The following is a 23,164-nucleotide window of genomic DNA, read 5'->3' as shown; positions in this document are numbered from 1 at the left end:
AACTGAAGATGCATAATGAGAATTTATACTGCTGAGAAACCTTTTAGTTCAAAGTAAATCTAAGTGACGGTGTAACTCATTCTATTTCAAGATAAACCTTATCTCCAATCTCATGTTTTTTCTATAGTATTTGTGCATTTCAAATAAAATACTACTTTTCCAGTCATATATTGTCATTATTCAAGTTTAAAAAAATATTGTTAAAATCGTATCGTATCGTATCGTTATCGTGAACCCAGTATCGTGATACGTATCGTATCGTGAACTGAGTGTATCGTGACACCCCTAACTTTAAGTCAACATACTTAGTGTTAGTATGAACACATCACACACAGTCCAGCTATATACTAGTCAACAGACTTAGTGTTAGTATGAACACATCACACACAGTCCAGCTATGTACTAGTCAACAGACTTAGTGTTAGTATGAACACATCACACACAGTCCAGCTATGTACTTTAAGTCAACAGACTTAGTGTTAGTATGAGCACATCACACACAGTCCAGCTATGTACTAGTCAACAGACTTAGTGTTAGTATGAACACATCACACAGTCCAGCTATGTACTTTAAGTCAACAGACTTAGTGTTAGTATGAACACATCACACAGTCCAGCTATGTACTAGTCAACAGACTTAGTGTTAGTATGAACACATCAAACACAGTCCAGCTATGTACTAGTCAACAGACTTAGTGTTAGTATGAACACATCACACAGTCCAGCTATGTACTTTAAGTCAACAGACTTAGTGTTAGTATGAACACATCACACACAGTCCAGCTATGTACTAGTCAACAGACTTAGTGTTAGTATGAACACATCACACACAGTCCAGCTATGTACTTTAAGTCAACAGACTTAGTGTTAGTATGAACACATCACACACAGTCCAGCTATGTACTTTAAGTCAACAGACTTAGTGTTAGTATGAACACATCACACACAGTCCAGCTATGTACTTTAAGTCAACAGACTTAGTGTTAGTATGAACACATCACACACAGTCCAGCTATGTACTTTAAGTCAACAGACTTAGTGTTAGTATGAACACATCACACACAGTCCAGCTATGTACTAGTCAACAGACTTAGTGTTAGTATGAACACATCACACACAGTCCAGCTATGTACTAGTCAACAGACTTAGTGTTAGTATGAACACATCACACACAGTCCAGCTATGTACTTTAAGTCAACAGACTTAGTGTTAGTATGAACACATCACACACAGTCCAGCTATGTACTAGTCAACAGACTTAGTGTTAGTATGAACACATCACACACAGTCCAGCTATGTACTAGTCAACAGACTTAGTGTTAGTATGAACACATCACACAGTCCAGCTATGTACTAGTCAACAGACTTAGTGTTAGTATGAACACATCACACACAGTCCAGCTATGTACTAGTCAACAGACTTAGTGTTAGTATGAACACATCACACACAGTCCAGCTATGTACTAGTCAACAGACTTAGTGTTAGTATGAACACATCACACACAGTCCAGCTATGTACTTTAAGTCAACAGACTTAGTGTTAGTATGAACACATCACACACAGTCCAGCTATGTACTAGTCAGCAGACTTAGTGTTAGTATGAACACATCACACACAGTCCAGCTATGTACTAGTCAACAGACTTAGTGTTAGTATGAACACATCACACACAGTCCAGCTATGTACTAGTCAACAGACTTAGTGTTAGTATGAACACATCACACAGTCCAGCTATGTACTTTAAGTCAACAGACTTAGTGTTAGTATGAACGCATCACACAGTCCAGCTATGTACTAGTCAACAGACTTAGTGTTAGTATGAACACATCACACACAGTCCAGCTATGTACTTTAAGTCAACAGACTTAGTGTTAGTATGAACACATCACACAGTCCAGCTATGTACTAGTCAACAGACTTAGTGTTAGTATGAACACATCACACAGTCCAGCTATGTACTAGTCAACAGACTTAGTGTTAGTATGAACACATCACACACAGTCCAGCTATGTACTTTAAGTCAACAGACTTAGTGTTAGTATGAACACATCACACACAGTCCAGCTATGTACTTTAAGTCAACAGACTTAGTGTTAGTATGAACACATCACACACAGTCCAGCTATGTACTTTAAGTCAACAGACTTAGTGTTAGTATGAGCACATCACACACAGTCCAGCTATGTACTTTAAGTAGGGGTGTCACAATATATCGTCCCACGAAATTTCGCGATAGTAAAACGTCACGATATGTATCGTTGAGATGAAATCTCATATCGCAAAAAAAAAAAAAAAAAAAAAATTTTTTTTTTTTTTTTTTCAAAAAATAGACTAAGAAACGTCTTTGTTTGTTGAAGTTCAATGTGTGGAAAGTAGTTCAGTTGAACAAGTCTCTGAAGAGACACATGAGAAGTTATACAGGAGAGAAACCATTCAATTGAGTTTCTGGCAAAACTGTTTACTTGACAGGGAAAACTGAAGATGCATAAAAAATAGATTAAGAAAAGTCTTGTTGTTTGAGTTTGAAGAAAAACTGAAGATGCATAATGAGAATTTATACTGCTGAGAAACCTTTTAGTTCAAAGTAAATCTAAGTGACGGTGTAACTCATTCTATTTCAAGATAAACCTTATCTCCAATCTCATGTTTTTTCTATAGTATTTGTGCATTTCAAATAAAATACTACTTTTCCAGTCATATATTGTCATTATTCAAGTTTAAAAAAATATTGTTAAAATCGTATCGTATCGTATCGTTATCGTGAACCCAGTATTGTGATACGTATCGTATCGTGAACTGAGTGTATCGTGACACCCCTAACTTTAAGTCAACATACTTAGTGTTAGTATGAACACATCACACACAGTCCAGCTATATACTAGTCAACAGACTTAGTGTTAGTATGAACACATCACACACAGTCCAGCTATGTACTAGTCAACAGACTTAGTGTTAGTATGAACACATCACACACAGTCCAGCTATGTACTTTAAGTCAACAGACTTAGTGTTAGTATGAGCACATCACACACAGTCCAGCTATGTACTAGTCAACAGACTTAGTGTTAGTATGAACACATCACACAGTCCAGCTATGTACTTTAAGTCAACAGACTTAGTGTTAGTATGAACACATCACACAGTCCAGCTATGTACTAGTCAACAGACTTAGTGTTAGTATGAACACATCAAACACAGTCCAGCTATGTACTAGTCAACAGACTTAGTGTTAGTATGAACACATCACACAGTCCAGCTATGTACTTTAAGTCAACAGACTTAGTGTTAGTATGAACACATCACACACAGTCCAGCTATGTACTAGTCAACAGACTTAGTGTTAGTATGAACACATCACACACAGTCCAGCTATGTACTTTAAGTCAACAGACTTAGTGTTAGTATGAACACATCACACACAGTCCAGCTATGTACTTTAAGTCAACAGACTTAGTGTTAGTATGAACACATCACACACAGTCCAGCTATGTACTTTAAGTCAACAGACTTAGTGTTAGTATGAACACATCACACACAGTCCAGCTATGTACTTTAAGTCAACAGACTTAGTGTTAGTATGAACACATCACACACAGTCCAGCTATGTACTAGTCAACAGACTTAGTGTTAGTATGAACACATCACACACAGTCCAGCTATGTACTAGTCAACAGACTTAGTGTTAGTATGAACACATCACACACAGTCCAGCTATGTACTTTAAGTCAACAGACTTAGTGTTAGTATGAACACATCACACACAGTCCAGCTATGTACTAGTCAACAGACTTAGTGTTAGTATGAACACATCACACACAGTCCAGCTATGTACTAGTCAACAGACTTAGTGTTAGTATGAACACATCACACAGTCCAGCTATGTACTAGTCAACAGACTTAGTGTTAGTATGAACACATCACACACAGTCCAGCTATGTACTAGTCAACAGACTTAGTGTTAGTATGAACACATCACACACAGTCCAGCTATGTACTAGTCAACAGACTTAGTGTTAGTATGAACACATCACACACAGTCCAGCTATGTACTTTAAGTCAACAGACTTAGTGTTAGTATGAACACATCACACACAGTCCAGCTATGTACTAGTCAGCAGACTTAGTGTTAGTATGAACACATCACACACAGTCCAGCTATGTACTAGTCAACAGACTTAGTGTTAGTATGAACACATCACACACAGTCCAGCTATGTACTAGTCAACAGACTTAGTGTTAGTATGAACACATCACACAGTCCAGCTATGTACTTTAAGTCAACAGACTTAGTGTTAGTATGAACGCATCACACAGTCCAGCTATGTACTAGTCAACAGACTTAGTGTTAGTATGAACACATCACACACAGTCCAGCTATGTACTTTAAGTCAACAGACTTAGTGTTAGTATGAACACATCACACAGTCCAGCTATGTACTAGTCAACAGACTTAGTGTTAGTATGAACACATCACACAGTCCAGCTATGTACTAGTCAACAGACTTAGTGTTAGTATGAACACATCACACACAGTCCAGCTATGTACTTTAAGTCAACAGACTTAGTGTTAGTATGAACACATCACACACAGTCCAGCTATGTACTTTAAGTCAACAGACTTAGTGTTAGTATGAACATATCACACACAGTCCAGCTATGTACTTTAAGTCAACAGACTTAGTGTTAGTATGAACACATCACACAGTCCAGCTATGTACTAGTCAACAGACTTAGTGTTAGTATGAACACATCACACACAGTCCAGCTATGTACTAGTCAACAGACTTAGTGTTAGTATGAACACATCACACAGTCCAGCTATGTACTAGTCAACAGACTTAGTGTTAGTATGAACACATCACACAGTCCAGCTATGTACTAGTCAACAGACTTAGTGTTAGTATGAACACATCACACAGTCCAGCTATGTACTAGTCAACAGACTTAGTGTTAGTATGAACACATCACACACAGTCCAGCTATGTACTAGTCAACAGACTTAGTGTTAGTATGAACACATCACACACAGTCCAGCTATGTACTTTAAGTCAACAGACTTAGTGTTAGTATGAACACATCACACACAGTCCAGCTATGTACTAGTCAACAGACTTAGTGTTAGTATGAACACATCACACAGTCCAGCTATGTACTAGTCAACAGACTTAGTGTTAGTATGAACACATCACACACAGTCCAGCTATGTACTAGTCAACAGACTTAGTGTTAGTATGAACACATCACACACAGTCCAGCTATGTACTAGTCAACAGACTTAGTGTTAGTATGAACACATCACACACAGTCCAGCTATGTACTTTAAGTCAACAGACTTAGTGTTAGTATGAACACATCACACACAGTCCAGCTATGTACTAGTCAACAGACTTAGTGTTAGTATGAACACATCACACACAGTCCAGCTATGTACTAGTCAACAGACTTAGTGTTAGTATGAGCACATCACACACAGTCCAGCTATGTACTTTAAGTCAACAGACTTAGTGTTAGTATGAACACATCACACACAGTCCAGCTATGTACTAGTCAACAGACTTAGTGTTAGTATGAACACATCACACACAGTCCAGCTACACATCACACACAGTCCAGCTATGTACTAGTCAACAGACTTAGTGTTAGTATGAACACATCACACACAGTCCAGCTATGTACTAGTCAACAGACTTAGTGTTAGTATGAACACATCACACACAGTCCAGCTATGTACTTTAAGTCAACAGACTTAGTGTTAGTATGAGCACATCACACACAGTCCAGCTATGTACTACTCAACAGACTTAGTGTTAGTATGAACACATCACACAGTCCAGCTATGTACTTTAAGTCAACAGACTTAGTGTTAGTATGAACACATCACACAGTCCAGCTATGTACTAGTCAACAGACTTAGTGTTAGTATGAACACATCACACACAGTCCAGCTATGTACTAGTCAACAGACTTAGTGTTAGTATGAACACATCACACACAGTCCAGCTATGTACTAGTCAACAGACTTAGTGTTAGTATGAACACATCACACACAGTCCAGCTATGTACTAGTCAACAGACTTAGTGTTAGTATGAACACATCACACACAGTCCAGCTATGTACTAGTCAACAGACTTAGTGTTAGTATGAACACATCACACACAGTCCAGCTATGTACTAGTCAACAGACTTAGTGTTAGTATGAACACATCACACACAGTCCAGCTATGTACTAGTCAACAGGCTTAGTGTTAGTATGAACACATCACACAGTCCAGCTATGTACTAGTCAACAGACTTAGTGTTAGTATGAACACATCACACACAGTCCAGCTATGTACTTTAAGTCAACAGACTTAGTGTTAGTATGAGCACATCACACACAGTCCAGCTATGTACTTTAAGTCAACATACTTAGTGTTAGTATGAACACATCACACACAGTCCAGCTATATACTAGTCAACAGACTTAGTGTTAGTATGAACACATCACACACAGTCCAGCTATGTACTAGTCAACAGACTTAGTGTTAGTATGAACACATCACACACAGTCCAGCTATGTACTTTAAGTCAACAGACTTAGTGTTAGTATGAGCACATCACACACAGTCCAGCTATGTACTAGTCAACAGACTTAGTGTTAGTATGAACACATCACACAGTCCAGCTATGTACTAGTCAACAGACTTAGTGTTAGTATGAACACATCACACACAGTCCAGCTATGTACTAGTCAACAGACTTAGTGTTAGTATGAACACATCACACAGTCCAGCTATGTACTTTAAGTCAACAGACTTAGTGTTAGTATGAACACATCACACACAGTCCAGCTATGTACTAGTCAACAGACTTAGTGTTAGTATGAACACATCACACACAGTCCAGCTATGTACTTTAAGTCAACAGACTTAGTGTTAGTATGAACACATCACACACAGTCCAGCTATGTACTTTAAGTCAACAGACTTAGTGTTAGTATGAACACATCACACACAGTCCAGCTATGTACTTTAAGTCAACAGACTTAGTGTTAGTATGAACACATCACACACAGTCCAGCTATGTACTTTAAGTCAACAGACTTAGTGTTAGTATGAACACATCACACACAGTCCAGCTATGTACTAGTCAACAGACTTAGTGTTAGTATGAACACATCACACACAGTCCAGCTATGTACTAGTCAACAGACTTAGTGTTAGTATGAACACATCACACACAGTCCAGCTATGTACTTTAAGTCAACAGACTTAGTGTTAGTATGAACACATCACACACAGTCCAGCTATGTACTAGTCAACAGACTTAGTGTTAGTATGAACACATCACACACAGTCCAGCTATGTACTAGTCAACAGACTTAGTGTTAGTATGAACACATCACACAGTCCAGCTATGTACTTTAAGTCAACAGACTTAGTGTTAGTATGAGCACATCACACACAGTCCAGCTATGTACTAGTCAACAGACTTAGTGTTAGTATGAACACATCACACAGTCCAGCTATGTACTTTAAGTCAACAGACTTAGTGTTAGTATGAACACATCACACAGTCCAGCTATGTACTAGTCAACAGACTTAGTGTTAGTATGAACACATCACACACAGTCCAGCTATGTACTAGTCAACAGACTTAGTGTTAGTATGAACACATCACACACAGTCCAGCTATGTACTAGTCAACAGACTTAGTGTTAGTATGAACACATCACACACAGTCCAGCTATGTACTTTAAGTCAACAGACTTAGTGTTAGTATGAACACATCACACACAGTCCAGCTATGTACTTTAAGTCAACAGACTTAGTGTTAGTATGAACACATCACACACAGGTTTTGACCTAGTCTTGTTAAAATATGGGCTGTTGTCTTGATGCAGGTATCGCTCTTCCCTTAAGACCATGAGGATAACTGAAGATCAAGTGGCCAAAGTGGTTCAACAACGCATATACTCTGCTGCCTTCCACCCCTGCACTAGCAGTCTGCTCATGGCTGCAGGAGATAAATGGGGGCATGTAGGACTCTGGAACTTGGTGAGTTTCTTTGCTTTGATCATAACCATTTGCTAACACCATCTTTTTAGAATTTGGGAGTTTGGATGTTCTGAATCGTATTCCAGTGACACAAAAAATACATAAATTTGGTTCCTACTTTTGCCAGCCTGTGGATGTCCGCTAAAATGACAAGGAAATGAGTTCCTGAAGTAAAACATCAATGACTGGACACTTAGGGGAAAAGTACAGTGTTACAGTACAACTTGATTTATTTATTATTTACTCTTTAAGGGTGGTGATTACGGTGATGATGGCGTGCTGCTTTTTGAGCCCCACTCTCAGCGTCCAGTGAGCTGCATGATGTTCTCCAGGACTCATCCTAGCCACCTGCTGACCCTCAGCTACGATGGATCTCTACGCTGCATGGATGTAGAGAAGGCCCTCTTTGAAGATGTAAATTTTGTTCCATAAAATGTAGTTTTATTGATCACCCCCCCTTCCCCAGTGGCATCTATCTAGGAATTTACTATATATATATATATATATATATAATATATATATATATATATATATATATATATATATATATTGTGACAGATCTGGCTCTCAAAATAGGATCAAGCTCGTGTCTAGTCAGTCCACACCTGCCACAACAACACAGAACGTCTTTGCACAGAAATATCAAACAAGAAGTCACAAAGTGAATGGGAGCAGCTCACCTGCTATCAGCATGGGGCGATGACACCTAGACAGCCCGGCTTGTGTGGACAGCTCAGTCGGTAGTGTGGAGCGGGCCATCAGCAGCTCCCGTTCAGTAGATTGGGGACGCTAATTCAAAATAATATCTCACACACAGTCACACCCATACACGTGGAAACGGAGGGATCAATAGAGCACTGGGGAACAGGAGCGATACATGGCTTCCTGATCAGACTAGCAGACCAACATGGCAGAGAGGGGGGGGGGGGGGCTGCGCACCTGAAATGCCACGGATATAATCTCTAAGCCACTCCCACTTCCTGTTTGATCCTCTGATGCAAAGACGTAAATTGACATATTATAATTAAACAAGGGGGTCCCTGACAATCACATGTCAATCACATATCACTCTGTAACAATATATATATACTGTATATATAATGATAATAATAATCATAATTTCAGCCAGTAAGTACAGTTTGAACCAATACCTTTTAACTTGAAGAGCGCGGTGTTATTATTATTTTATTTTTGGGGGGGGGGCGGGGGTAATGAATTTACATTTTGGGCTCATGATCATTATGAACCCCCCCCCCCCCCCCCCCCTATATATATTATAATAAGATACAGGCCCCCAGGGCAGAAATACAGTATGGAGAAAAGGGTAGGATTCTAAATGGGTGTTAAACACCTGTGACATCACTTGTTGCTGGACATTCTGCTGGGGCTGACATCACAGGTGTACAGTTCCATTTCAGGAACAGTTTTTACACAAACAAGTCTTGATGCAGCTATGTGTAATTAAAGGAAGGCTTTGCCGATTTTCAACCCACTTTGCATCAGTTTACAATCTCCGTAATATAAGCAGATGGACAGTGTTTACCTTCTCTATATATTCTCTATATATTTTCTGCATTGAGAAATCCTCCCCCGCCTGCTGGCATGGGTCATTAACGCTTGTTAAGGTTTTCAATTCGATTCTCCCTGGATGTGTGCATATAGAAAAAATAAACAATCTGTAGTTGGAACAGCCGCCCTCAAGCACAACATCTGTTAATTTTGCTGAAATATTCTGGACTTACTCATTACTGCTTTGCAACAAACTTATAAATCAGTGGAGATGTTTAAAAAAACATTCCATGTCCTCATTAAGTTGATGTAAAATCGTGCATGAATTGTAAACCCACTCCAGTTTTAAGATATTCCTACTTCACCAGCTGATCTGAATCATTTTCTACTTCCTACCAGGTGTATTCTATTGAAGATGGCCTGAAAACCTTTGACTTCCTGTCACATGACTGTATGACACTAGTTGTCGGGCAATTTGGTGGAGATGTTGCCATTGTGGCACCCCAGGGTAACATACTGCCATCTTCTTCAACTGTTGTATTAATGATTTAAAAAATGCAGCACTTCTCTATTCTTTACCATCTCTCTTCATCATGTTGAATGTCAGTAAGCATGAAGAGTGCTAACCGCCTGCTCTCTTTTTTTATTAATCATAAACAACATTGTCAGAAACATGCATAATGTTTTCCAGACTGGTACAAAGCTGCTTCTAATCTCTTAATGTTTTTAATTTCTCTGCAGCAACTCCCATGAGTCCCTCCACACCCTCTACACCCTCAACCCCAAGAGCCTTCACTGTGTTAGCGTCCATCCACTAAACAAGCAGTACTTTGCAGTGGCCGAGAGCAGGTATGACTCATATCTTTGATTAATTTATATTTTCTCCAGAGCAGTAATCACTTTGATCATTTGTTTTCTAAAGTTGTTAAATTGGATTGCCTGCTTGTAGTCAGTTCAGCTGTAGTCGGAATTACATCTCTAAATTGAATGTGCATTTTCTTTTCTTTTTCCATAGGATATATGACACCTCAGCAATGACCACCACAGCTCCTTTGCTGACTTCCATCGGGTACATCCACTCACTTGAACATAGCCTCTCAGTGTGGGAAAGTCATTATGTGACAGATGTCCCGGCACACACGGTTTAAGAAAAAATATCTTATTATACAAGCAAGGTGATGAACGTTTCGCCTAGAAGGCTTCTAGGCGAAACGTTCATCACCTTGCTTGCCCACAATAAATAAGATATTTTTTCTTAAACCGCGTGTGCCGGGACATCTGTCACCTACTAGTATCCTCCGACCCAGGCACCCGTATACTTTTTATATATCTTTATGGGAGTCGTGCTTGCTAACTGTTTTTCCAAAGTCATTATGTTACCTGATCAGGGGAGGGGAAATCAGGAAAGCTGTCTCAATCTATAGCCCCTTTAACACAGACTGTGAAAGCCGCGTTCGTTGCAGCGTTATGTCTCGCCTCCTGCAGTGTTTCCCCTAGAAAGATTTTCAGGCCTGGAGGGATTTCGAAATGTACCTCGACCGCAACGGTGGGGCCCCTCGCTGGTGACGCTAAACTTTTAGCTAACCTGTTCGCATCTATGTTCGCAATGGCATCCCAAGTATCATCATACTATTATGGGATGCGATGCGAACATTTGTATTATGGGATGAGCGTTTCGCAGGCAACGACACGTTTACATGTTTTGGAACAGCGCCGCACGCTGGCACAATGCTCCTAAAAGCAAAATGCTGATTGTTTTGAATGATTTGGCATCTTCTATTACTGTCAACACCATTATTGCTATATTGTAATTGTAATAATATGCCATAAAGGTATATTTAAATTTTGGGGAGAGCAGAAAAACAAAAAAACAAATTGCAATTCTTTTACTGGCCTGGCGGGGGCGCCGCCTGTAGAATGATGCCTCCTGTATAAAAGTCGCAAGAACGGAATGGCGTGTCATTTTGTTACGCCTTTCGTTCCCCCGGTAGAGGTAGTATCAGCGCAGAATCGACGTCTGTCTAAAAGGCTAAGCCGCGGGAAGACGGGAATCTCGGCTCATTCATAAAGAAATGACAGGAGGACTGAGGGAAAACAACCTCCAGATTGAAGTTCTCCGATCAGAAATAAGTTAACCGAAGCATATCTGCAGGCTGTCTCGCCTGTTGTGCGTTCCCTTACGAAAAACAACTAATGTTAGCATTCAGACTGTGCTCCTACTATAGCCCGAGTCACTTGAGCAGGTGTGTGCCTTGCGTTGCCCACTGTGCCTGAGATTCGCTCTGTTCTTCTGAAAGTGACATAACCAGAAGTAGAAACCAAGTGGTCTATAATGACCCCGTCGATAACGTTATTAAAATCAGACTGCAGCTGTTTCACACTTTTTTTCTTCCAGTCAACACGCTTTCAGAACGGACTTAATTAGGCTACTTCACAACATGGGTATATGCTTTATAAAAAAACTGGAACCAAAGGTAAGAAAGCCTTCCGTTACGTGTAGCTTGTAATACATGATGCTGCCTCTGTGATCCATAAAGTCGATCAGACGAATATTGAAAGTTGCTCGTTAAATTCAGGTCGCACTGATTTACCTGTTTATATAAAGGCAAAATAAAATTAAATAAATAGACTCCTCGGACATAATAAGCTTAACGCCCATGGTTCACGCCTAATTTCAATCCGGGAGGGGTGGATGCTATCTAAAGCACACTCCTGTATGGCAGGGCTGCTTGGTTCTGTGTGAAAGTGCAGAGAGGGCCTAATGGCGGATCTTCATCAGTGCCACAGTGATTGATACATTTGAGTTTTGGGTAGTAGAAGGTTTATCTCAGGTCATCATAATACTTATCACTGTTTCTATTTTTATTACAGTTTTATTATAAGCCAGTATCACAGCGACAACAAGCCTTTCCAACTCGGCACTTAAATTACGGTACATAAAAAAAATGTCAAACCAAAATTAACAATCGTGTGTCTTTGGTAGAAATATGCAGAAGAGTAGAGTGCACGCACATCCAAGATTATTTCAACAGGTGCTGGAAAAAATACGCGTATAGAAAAAGAAAAGGAAATCCGCACACTGTTTTTTAAGCTCCCACGGTTAGTTTTTTAATTACAAAAAAGCAACATTTTGACCCTCACGGGTCTTCATCAGGCAGTACAGAGAACAAGCTCTCTGTGCATGGGCATATATATAACCTCACATGGGGTGGTGGTGCCCCAATCAGGTGATGACAGACACCTGTGATCATTACAAAATACATAATTGTTGAAAGAGTAGGTCTTTCCACAAGAATACAACTTTTTTAAAGATAAAATGTCCTTGTGGATTAGCTTATGTGGGGAAAATGTCTAGAGCCCTCCGCACTAGGATTAGCGAGCATTGCAGCAACATCAGATGCGGTGATGAACGTAACCCTGTTGCAGTCCACTTCAAACAAGCAGGACACAGCATCTCCTCACTCCGGTACATGGGGATAGAGAAGGTTGAAAAGCCCCCTAGAGGAGGTGACCACGAACAATGACTTTTACAACGTGTGGCTTTTCACATATATACACTCAACACGTTGGCACCGTATGGCCTCAATGAAGAACTAGACGTCAAGCCATTGCTGCGATGTTTTAACTTTATTATATTCTGTTGTTATATGTATACACCTTGGCCATTGTAGACATGTGCCTGGCTCTTCGGTCATGTGGGTAGCACGTACGACTCTCACCTGGGAGTCCTGGGTTCAAACCCTGCCTGAACCTACCTTGGCCTACCGTACTATACTTTTACATTTCTTTGGTTTCTTATTGGTATAGATAGGGATAATAATATTCACCTGCATGTTTTACTTCTTGTATTTCTTTTGTATCGGGTATTTTAGAATTTGTTTACCTCTGTTATTATATGATCTTTAAAAAAAGTTGTATTCTTGTGGACTCTTTCAACAATTATGTATTTTGTAATGATCACAGGTGTCTGTCGTCACCTGATTGGGGCACCACCACCCCATGTGAGGTTATATATATGCCCATGCACAGAGAGCTTGTTCTCTGTACTGCCTGATGAAGACCCGTTGCTTTTTTGTAATTAAAAAACTCACGTGGGAGCTTAAAAAACAGTGCGGATTTCCTTTTCTTTTTCTTTGGTAGAAAAAACCACATGAAAAGGCAATGCAATTGTTTACATGCCATTACTCCTGCTACAGTGAGTCCAGTCAGATTTTACTAGAAGTGGGTAACACATTCTTCATCAGACTATACTGTATGCTAAGTTGTCTGAAATTTATTTTCAGACATAACCTGAACACAGGCCGATGGCTGACGAAGCTATCAGCAGTGTGGGACCCTAAACAAGAGGACTGCTTTGTGGTGGGAAGCATGGAGCGGCCTCGCCAGGTGCAGGTCTTCCACGAAAGCGGCCAGCTGCAGCACTCCTTCAGAGACGACCACCACCTCAGCACGGTGCTGTCCATCACAGCCTTCCATCCTACAAGGAATGCTTTGCTGGGCGGCAACAACTCAGGACGCCTGCATGTCTTCACCAACTGAGACCAGGACCAAAACGTGCACGAACAACGCCACCATTTATAAATGCCTACATATGTCTATTATGAAGTCCCACAAATTGGATTTGTTTCAGGATAATGTAGACTAGGCTACTAAATCATTGTTTTTAGGGGGCATCCTGTTTCAAATTTGACCAGCAGATGTCCCCAGGTTCACAATTGGTTCAAAGCTTCAGAAAACCTAGTTTCTCCCTTTACTATTTGTCTCACTTTCAGGACTATTTCCAACATCCTGATACTCCAACTGCTCTTTCAAAAATAGACAGCTGTCAATAGCTGCTTGTTTTAGACGTTTTAGCTATCTGCCAGGCTGTTTGCCTTGGGCAACATCGCCATCTTCTGGCTGTTTTGCGTAATGCACCGTATGGCGAAGAATTTAGACTGTTCATTCTTGGAGTCACAATTGATTGAGTTTTATACTGTTCTCTTAATGGCAGGCCAAACCTTGGAATATTGTCTATATGTTTTTTTTCTTGTTTCTTTTGACTGCTGTTTGCATTTAATACATTAAGCCTTTACTGTACGTCCATCAATTACTGCGACGTGGCCTTTGTAGAAAGCCACCTTACCCAGCGATCTGGCTTGCTTGATTTTCGGCCACAGTTGTTCCCTTGCCTGTCGATCCTCCCAGGTGAAGTCCTGCACGAATGCACAAAAAATAATTAAAAAAAAATCCCTGGAGTCATACGCCTTCAACGTGAAGGGCAAGATTAGCGAGGAGGACGAGAGGAAGGTGCGGAGAGGTGCCACCAGGCCATCGCCTGGCTGGATAACAACCAGCTGGCTGATAAAGAACAGTACCAGCACCCGTAGAAAGAGCTGGAGATTGTGTGTTGTACCAGAGAGCAACACCTGCACAGGGCTGCAGAGAGCAGGCGGGAGCCGGCTCACAGTCCCACCGTTGAGGAAGTCGACTAGAGACTTCAGACTATGATAACTACAGTGGCTTCAAACAACTTTACCTCATGACTCCTGTTTGTCACTTTGTGTCCTGACTGTTTATGATGTTTAAGTCTGAATATTTAGACATCTGACATTTGTAAAAAAAAAAAAAAATATTGATGCATCGCTGGGCGTTTAAATAGAATTGACTATACAATATATTTTTGTGTGGTCTTTTACAGTTCATCTTTGTGGTTTCATTATATTTGATAGAATTTGGAGTTGGAAAAATGTACACCCAATGGGTCAGGGAAGATAAAACAGAAAAGCTGGGGAACACCATGGGGAACCAAAGCGAGACTCACCAGTCATTCTTCATCTCGGATGCAAGTATAGTTTAATCAGCAGCATTTTGCAGTATTAAAATTCTGCTACCGGTACATGCAATGAAAACTACCTTAACCATGAGAAAAACAACAACAGTCTAGCATCGGTCACCCGAATGAGGTTGGGTTCAAATGAATAACATGTTGTGGTAAACCTGTGTGGGGGGGGGGGGGGGTTATGTGCCAGGACTGATTGGGGACTGATTGGGGTGATTGCCTCCAGCCGTGGGGTGGGGGTGAGGCTCTGGGTTAAAGAGCAGAGCCTGCCAGTGATTCGGGGTTGCTGGAGAGTTTCGTGCTTGTGTGTCCCGTGCCCATGAGAGGAGGACAGCTGCCTCCCTCTCAGCAGATATAGGGCCGGGGAGTCCGTACAGTCCACTTCGGTCACCACCCGCTCTCCAGCCAAGACCAGCGTCCGGCCCGCCGTCGTACGCTGCCAGCACCACCGACCAGCCGTTTATCCCCAGTCGGACGGTGCCTAGCTCAGACCCCGGGGGGGGGGTCTCGCCGACGGGCGAGTTAAGTTTTAAGTCTTATCTTGTTTATGTTTGTTTGTTTATTTGGTTTGTTTATTTGGTTTATTTGTTTATTCTTCTTGTAGCCACAGATGATCCGGGGGGTCCTAGTAGGCGGCCAATTGTTCCAAGGGGGTCAGTGTCATATTTGTTTGCTCTTTGCTTGCTGTGCATAACCCAGGCGGTTTGGGGTAGCCCTGTGTGGAATGTTTGCTCTTTGCTTGCTGTGCATAACCCGGGCGGCTTGGGGTAGCCCTGTGTGGAAATGTAGCCTAATTGCTGTGTAGCTACTGCATCTATTGCACGCTAACCGTGCCTTTGGAGTTTCTCACGTGTGCTGTGTGTGCATAATCATTGGCCTGTTGTGGCCCAGTTTGCAGTGATTTCATCTTCATGTGTGTAGTGGTGTTGCCTTATGATAGACCCCAGGGACCGTTGGGAAGCGTATTTGATACTCACCTGTGATCACCTCTGTGTTTTACTCTGTTGCCAATAGCCTGTAATAATAAAGCTATCTATTTTTATATACTCCTGAGATTTGTGTTGCTTGCCTCCGTCAGAGCCCTTTCCGGGCTGGTTTATTACAATGTAATGGGCCTATATGCTACAGAAAATGTGTTAATAGGTGGTGATTGGAACATGGTTTTGGATGAATGGGGTGACGGAGCCCGCAGTAAATTTACAGACCCTCATCCTAACACTGTAGCCTAATGGTTAACTTTTGTAACACCATGTGCCTTCATGACGTCATGAATTAAGATGATTCCTTAATATCATATACTCAGAAGCGGGAATTTTTTAAATATAAAATCCGCCAATATTCAATCTCCTTCAGTAAACGTATCAAGAATATAATTATATTCTTGATACGTTTACTGAAGGAGATTGAATATTGGCGGATTTTATATTTAAAAAATTCCCGCTTCTGAATTATGATATTAAGGAATCATCTTGTAGGACTTCCTGAATAAGGTCTTTAGTGCCGTTACAGTAATCGTCATATTTCAAGAGACTGGCATTGAACTTCCAGTATCCTTTATTCTTGGTTGACTGCATTAGAGGTGTTACTGACAGATCAATACTGCAGTGATCAGTTAGTGGAGCAGGGGAGATTTCAACACTTGATATCTGGCTAAGCATTGTATCTGCCACTAGCCAGTAATCTATTCTAGATTTAATTGAGGCATCTGGTTTGAACCAGGAGAACTGTCTATGATTTGGGTATTTTTCTCTCCAGGGTAGCCTCTCTGGTGTCAACACTCTGTCTGATTTTGGATTTTTTTTTTTTTCCAAAATCAGACTTGACACCAGAGAGGCTGAATACCGCACTGAGTCAATGCGGTCTTAGCCTCTCTGGTCTCAACACTCTGTCGGATTTTGGATTTTTTTTTTTTTTTTCCAAAATCAGACTTGACACCAGAGAGGCTGAATACCGCACTGAGTCAATGCGGTCTTAGCCTCTCTGGTGTCAACACTCTGTCTGATTTTGGATTTTTTTTTTTTTTTCCAAAATCAGACTTGACACCAGAGAGGCTGAATACCGCACTGAGTCAATGCGGTCTTAGCCTCTCTGGTGTCAACACTCTGTCTGATTTTGGATTTTTTTTTTTTTTTCCAAAATCAGACTTGACACCAGAGAGGCTGAATACCGCACTGAGTCAATGCGGTCTTAGTTGACACCAGAGAGGCTAAGACCGCATTGACTTAGTGCGGTATTCAGCCTCTCTGGTGTCAAGTCTGATTTTGGAAAAAAAAAAAAAAAAAAATCCAAAATCAGACAGTGTTGACACCAGAGAGGCTAAGACCGCATTGACTCAGTGCGGTATTCAGCCTCTCTGGTGTCAAGTCTGATTTTGGAAAAAAAAAAAAAAAAATCCAAAATCAGACAGTGTTGACACCAGAGAGGCTAAGACCGCATTGACTCAGTGCCGTATTCAGCCTCTCTGGTGTCAAGTCTGATTTTGGAAAAAAAAAAAAAAAAAAAAAAAATCCAAAATAAGACAGAGTGTTGAGACCAGAGAGGCTAAGACCGCATTGACTCAGTGCGGTATTCAGCCTCTCTGGTGTCAAGTCTGATTTTAGAAAAAAAAAAAAAAAAATCCAAAATCAGACAGAGTGTTGACACCAGAGAGGCTAAGACCGCATTGACTCAGTGCGGTATTCAGCCTCTCTGGTGTCAAGTCTGATTTTGGAAAAAAAAAAAAAATCCAAAATCAGACAGAGTGTTGACACCAGAGAGGCTAAGACCGCATTGACTCAGTGCAGTATTCAGCCTCTCTGGTGTCAACACTCTGTCTGATTTTGGATTTTTTTTTCTTTTTTTTCCAAAATCAGACTTGACACCAGAGAGGCTGAATACCGCACTGAGTCAATGCGGTCTTAGCCTCTCTGGTCTCAACACTCTGTCTTATTTTGGATTTTTTTTTTTTTTTTTTTTTTTTCCAAAATCAGACTTGACACCAGAGAGGCTGAATACGGCACTGAGTGAATGCGGTCTTAGCCTCTCTGGTGTCAACACTCTGTCTGATTTTGGATTTTTTTTTTTTTTTCCAAAATCAGACTTGACACCAGAGAGGCTGAATACCGCACTGAGTCAATGCGGTCTTAGCCTCTCTGGTGTCAACACTCTGTCTGATTTTGGATTTTTTTTTTTTTTCCAAAATCAGACTTGACACCAGAGAGGCTGAATACCGCACTGAGTCAATGCGGTCTTAGTTGACACCAGAGAGGCTAAGACCGCATTGACTTAGTGCGGTATTCAGCCTCTCTGGTGTCAAGTCTGATTTTGGAAAAAAAAAAAAAAAAAATCCAAAATCAGACAGAGTGTTGACACCAGAGAGGCTAAGACCGCATTGACTCAGTGCGGTATTCAGCCTCTCTGGTGTCAAGTCTGATTTTGGAAAAAAAAAAAAAAAAATCCAAAATCAGACAGTGTTGACACCAGAGAGGCTAAGACCGCATTGACTCAGTGCCGTATTCAGCCTCTCTGGTGTCAAGTCTGATTTTGGAAAAAAAAAAAAAAAAAAAAAAAAAAAATCCAAAATAAGACAGAGTGTTGAGACCAGAGAGGCTAAGACCGCATTGACTCAGTGCGGTATTCAGCCTCTCTGGTGTCAAGTCTGATTTTAGAAAAAAAAAAAAAAAAATCCAAAATCAGACAGAGTGTTGACACCAGAGAGGCTAAGACCGCATTGACTCAGTGCGGTATTCAGCCTCTCTGGTGTCAAGTCTGATTTTGGAAAAAAAAAAAAAATCCAAAATCAGACAGAGTGTTGACACCAGAGAGGCTAAGACCGCATTGACTCAGTGCAGTATTCAGCCTCTCTGGTGTCAACACTCTGTCTGATTTTGGATTTTTTTTTCTTTTTTTTCCAAAATCAGACTTGACACCAGAGAGGCTGAATACTGCACTGAGTCAATGCGGTCTTAGCCTCTCTGGTGTCAACTCTGTCTGATTTTGGATTTTTTTTTTTTTTTTTCCAAAATCAGACTTGACACCAGAGAGGCTGAATACCGCACTGAGTCAATGCGGTCTTAGCCTCTCTGGTCTCAACACTCTGTCTGATTTTAAGTTTTTTTTTTTTTTTTTTTTTTTTTCCAAAATCAGACTTGACACCAGAGAGGCTGAATACCGCACTGAGTCAATGCGGTCTTAGCCTCTCTGGTGTCAACACTCTGTCTGATTTTGGATTTTTTTTTTTTTTCCAAAATCAGACTTGACACCAGAGAGGCTGAATACCGCACTGAGTCAATGCCGTCTTAGCCTCTCTGGTGTCAACACTCTGTCTGATTTTGGATTTTTTTTTTTTTTCCAAAATCAGACTTGACACCAGAGAGGCTGAATACCGCACTGAGTAAATGCGGTCTTAGCCTCTCTGGTCTCAACACTCTGTCTGATTTTGGATTTTTTTTTTTTTTTTTCCAAAATCAGACTTGACACCAGAGAGGCTGAATACTGCACTGAGTCAATGCGGTCTTAGCCTCTCTGGTCTCAACACTCTGTCTGATTTTGGATTTTTTTTTTTTTTTTTCCAAAATCAGACTTGACACCAGAGAGGCTGAATACTGCACTGAGTCAATGCGGTCTTAGCCTCTCTGGTGTCAACTCTGTCTGATTTTGGATTTTTTTTTTTTTCCAAAATCAGACTTGACACCAGAGAGGCTGAATACCGCACTGAGTCAATGCGGTCTTAGCCTCTCTGGTCTCAACACTCTGTCTGATTTTGGATTTTTTTTTTTTTTTTTTCCAAAATCAGACTTGACACCAGAGAGGCTGAATACCGCACTGAGTCAATGCGGTCTTAGCCTCTCTGGTCTCAACACTCTGTCTGATTTTGGATTTTTTTTTTTTTTTTTTTTTTTCCAAAATCAGACTTGACACCAGAGAGGCTGAATACGGCACTGAGTCAATGCGGTCTTAGCCTCTCTGGTGTCAACACTCTGTCTGATTTTGGATTTTTTTTTTTTTTTTCCAAAATCAGACTTGACACCAGAGAGGCTGAATACCGCACTGAGTCAATGCGGTCTTAGTTGACACCAGAGAGGCTAAGACCGCATTGACTCAGTGGGGTATTCAGCCTCTCTGGTGTCAAGTCTGATTTTGGAAAAAAAAAAAAAAAATCCAAAATCAGACAGTGTGACACCAGAGAGGCTAAGACCGCATTGACTCAGTGCCGTATTCAGCCTCTCTGGTGTCAAGTCTGATTTTGGAAAAAAAAAAAAAAAAAAAAAAAAAATCCAAAATAAGACAGAGTGTTGAGACCAGAGAGGCTAAGACCGCATTGACTCAGTGCGGTATTCAGCCTCTCTGGTGTCAAGTCTGATTTTAGAAAAAAAAAAAAAAAAATCCAAAATCAGACAGAGTGTTGACACCAGAGAGGCTAAGACCGCATTGACTCAGTGCGGTATTCAGCCTCTCTGGTGTCAAGTCTGATTTTGGAAAAAAAAAAAAAATCCAAAATCAGACAGAGTGTTGACACCAGAGAGGCTAAGACCGCATTGACTCAGTGCAGTATTCAGCCTCTCTGGTGTCAACACTCTGTCTGATTTTGGATTTTTTTTTCTTTTTTTTCCAAAATCAGACTTGACACCAGAGAGGCTGAATACTGCACTGAGTCAATGCGGTCTTAGCCTCTCTGGTGTCAACTCTGTCTGATTTTGGATTTTTTTTTTTTTTTTTCCAAAATCAGACTTGACACCAGAGAGGCTGAATACCGCACTGAGTCAATGCGGTCTTAGCCTCTCTGGTCTCAACACTCTGTCTGATTTTAAGTTTTTTTTTTTTTTTTTTTTTTTTCCAAAATCAGACTTGACACCAGAGAGGCTGAATACCGCACTGAGTCAATGCGGTCTTAGCCTCTCTGGTGTCAACACTCTGTCTGATTTTGGATTTTTTTTTTTTTTCCAAAATCAGACTTGACACCAGAGAGGCTGAATACCGCACTGAGTCAATGCCGTCTTAGCCTCTCTGGTGTCAACACTCTGTCTGATTTTGGATTTTTTTTTTTTTTCCAAAATCAGACTTGACACCAGAGAGGCTGAATACCGCACTGAGTAAATGCGGTCTTAGCCTCTCTGGTCTCAACACTCTGTCTGATTTTGGATTTTTTTTTTTTTTTTCCAAAATCAGACTTGACACCAGAGAGGCTGAATACTGCACTGAGTCAATGCGGTCTTAGCCTCTCTGGTCTCAACACTCTGTCTGATTTTGGATTTTTTTTTTTTTTTTTCCAAAATCAGACTTGACACCAGAGAGGCTGAATACTGCACTGAGTCAATGCGGTCTTAGCCTCTCTGGTGTCAACTCTGTCTGATTTTGGATTTTTTTTTTTTTCCAAAATCAGACTTGACACCAGAGAGGCTGAATACCGCACTGAGTCAATGCGGTCTTAGCCTCTCTGGTCTCAACACTCTGTCTGATTTTGGATTTTTTTTTTTTTTTTTTCCAAAATCAGACTTGACACCAGAGAGGCTGAATACCGCACTGAGTCAATGCGGTCTTAGCCTCTCTGGTCTCAACACTCTGTCTGATTTTGGATTTTTTTTTTTTTTTTTTTTTTTCCAAAATCAGACTTGACACCAGAGAGGCTGAATACGGCACTGAGTCAATGCGGTCTTAGCCTCTCTGGTGTCAACACTCTGTCTGATTTTGGATTTTTTTTTTTTTTTTCCAAAATCAGACTTGACACCAGAGAGGCTGAATACCGCACTGAGTCAATGCGGTCTTAGTTGACACCAGAGAGGCTAAGACCGCATTGACTCAGTGGGGTATTCAGCCTCTCTGGTGTCAAGTCTGATTTTGGAAAAAAAAAAAAAAAATCCAAAATCAGACAGTGTGACACCAGAGAGGCTAAGACCGCATTGACTCAGTGCCGTATTCAGCCTCTCTGGTGTCAAGTCTGATTTTGGAAAAAAAAAAAAAAAAAAAAAAAAAATCCAAAATAAGACAGAGTGTTGAGACCAGAGAGGCTAAGACCGCATTGACTCAGTGCGGTATTCAGCCTCTCTGGTGTCAAGTCTGATTTTAGAAAAAAAAAAAAAAAAATCCAAAATCAGACAGAGTGTTGACACCAGAGAGGCTAAGACCGCATTGACTCAGTGCGGTATTCAGCCTCTCTGGTGTCAAGTCTGATTTTGGAAAAAAAAAAAAAATCCAAAATCAGACAGAGTGTTGACACCAGAGAGGCTAAGACCGCATTGACTCAGTGCAGTATTCAGCCTCTCTGGTGTCAACACTCTGTCTGATTTTGGATTTTTTTTTCTTTTTTTTCCAAAATCAGACTTGACACCAGAGAGGCTGAATACTGCACTGAGTCAATGCGGTCTTAGCCTCTCTGGTGTCAACTCTGTCTGATTTTGGATTTTTTTTTTTTTTTTTCCAAAATCAGACTTGACACCAGAGAGGCTGAATACCGCACTGAGTCAATGCGGTCTTAGCCTCTCTGGTCTCAACACTCTGTCTGATTTTAAGTTTTTTTTTTTTTTTTTTTTTTTTCCAAAATCAGACTTGACACCAGAGAGGCTGAATACCGCACTGAGTCAATGCGGTCTTAGCCTCTCTGGTGTCAACACTCTGTCTGATTTTGGATTTTTTTTTTTTTTCCAAAATCAGACTTGACACCAGAGAGGCTGAATACCGCACTGAGTCAATGCCGTCTTAGCCTCTCTGGTGTCAACACTCTGTCTGATTTTGGATTTTTTTTTTTTTTCCAAAATCAGACTTGACACCAGAGAGGCTGAATACCGCACTGAGTAAATGCGGTCTTAGCCTCTCTGGTC

General features: G+C 40.8%; 1 protein-coding gene across 1 annotated transcript in view; it reads left to right on the top strand.

Annotated features, from left to right (window-relative positions):
- LOC310800742 (trafficking protein particle complex subunit 11-like) overlaps window positions 1-7,938 on the top strand; it is a 72,204-nt gene extending 64,266 nt beyond the window's left edge. The window contains exon 30 of the mRNA XM_083664677.1: window positions 7,885-7,938. Within this exon, the coding sequence (XP_083520803.1) occupies window positions 7,885-7,902 (18 nt within the window). The 3' untranslated portion in view covers window positions 7,903-7,938. The remainder of the gene's footprint in view (window positions 1-7,884) is intronic.
- The last annotated feature ends 15,226 nt before the right edge of the window (window positions 7,939-23,164 follow it).

Source organism: Poromitra crassiceps (genome assembly GCF_964638095.1).
Source record: "Poromitra crassiceps genome assembly, contig: HAP1_SCAFFOLD_58, whole genome shotgun sequence".
NCBI lineage: Eukaryota > Metazoa > Chordata > Actinopteri > Beryciformes > Melamphaidae > Poromitra > Poromitra crassiceps.
This window is presented reverse-complemented; position numbering and strand designations above follow the sequence as displayed.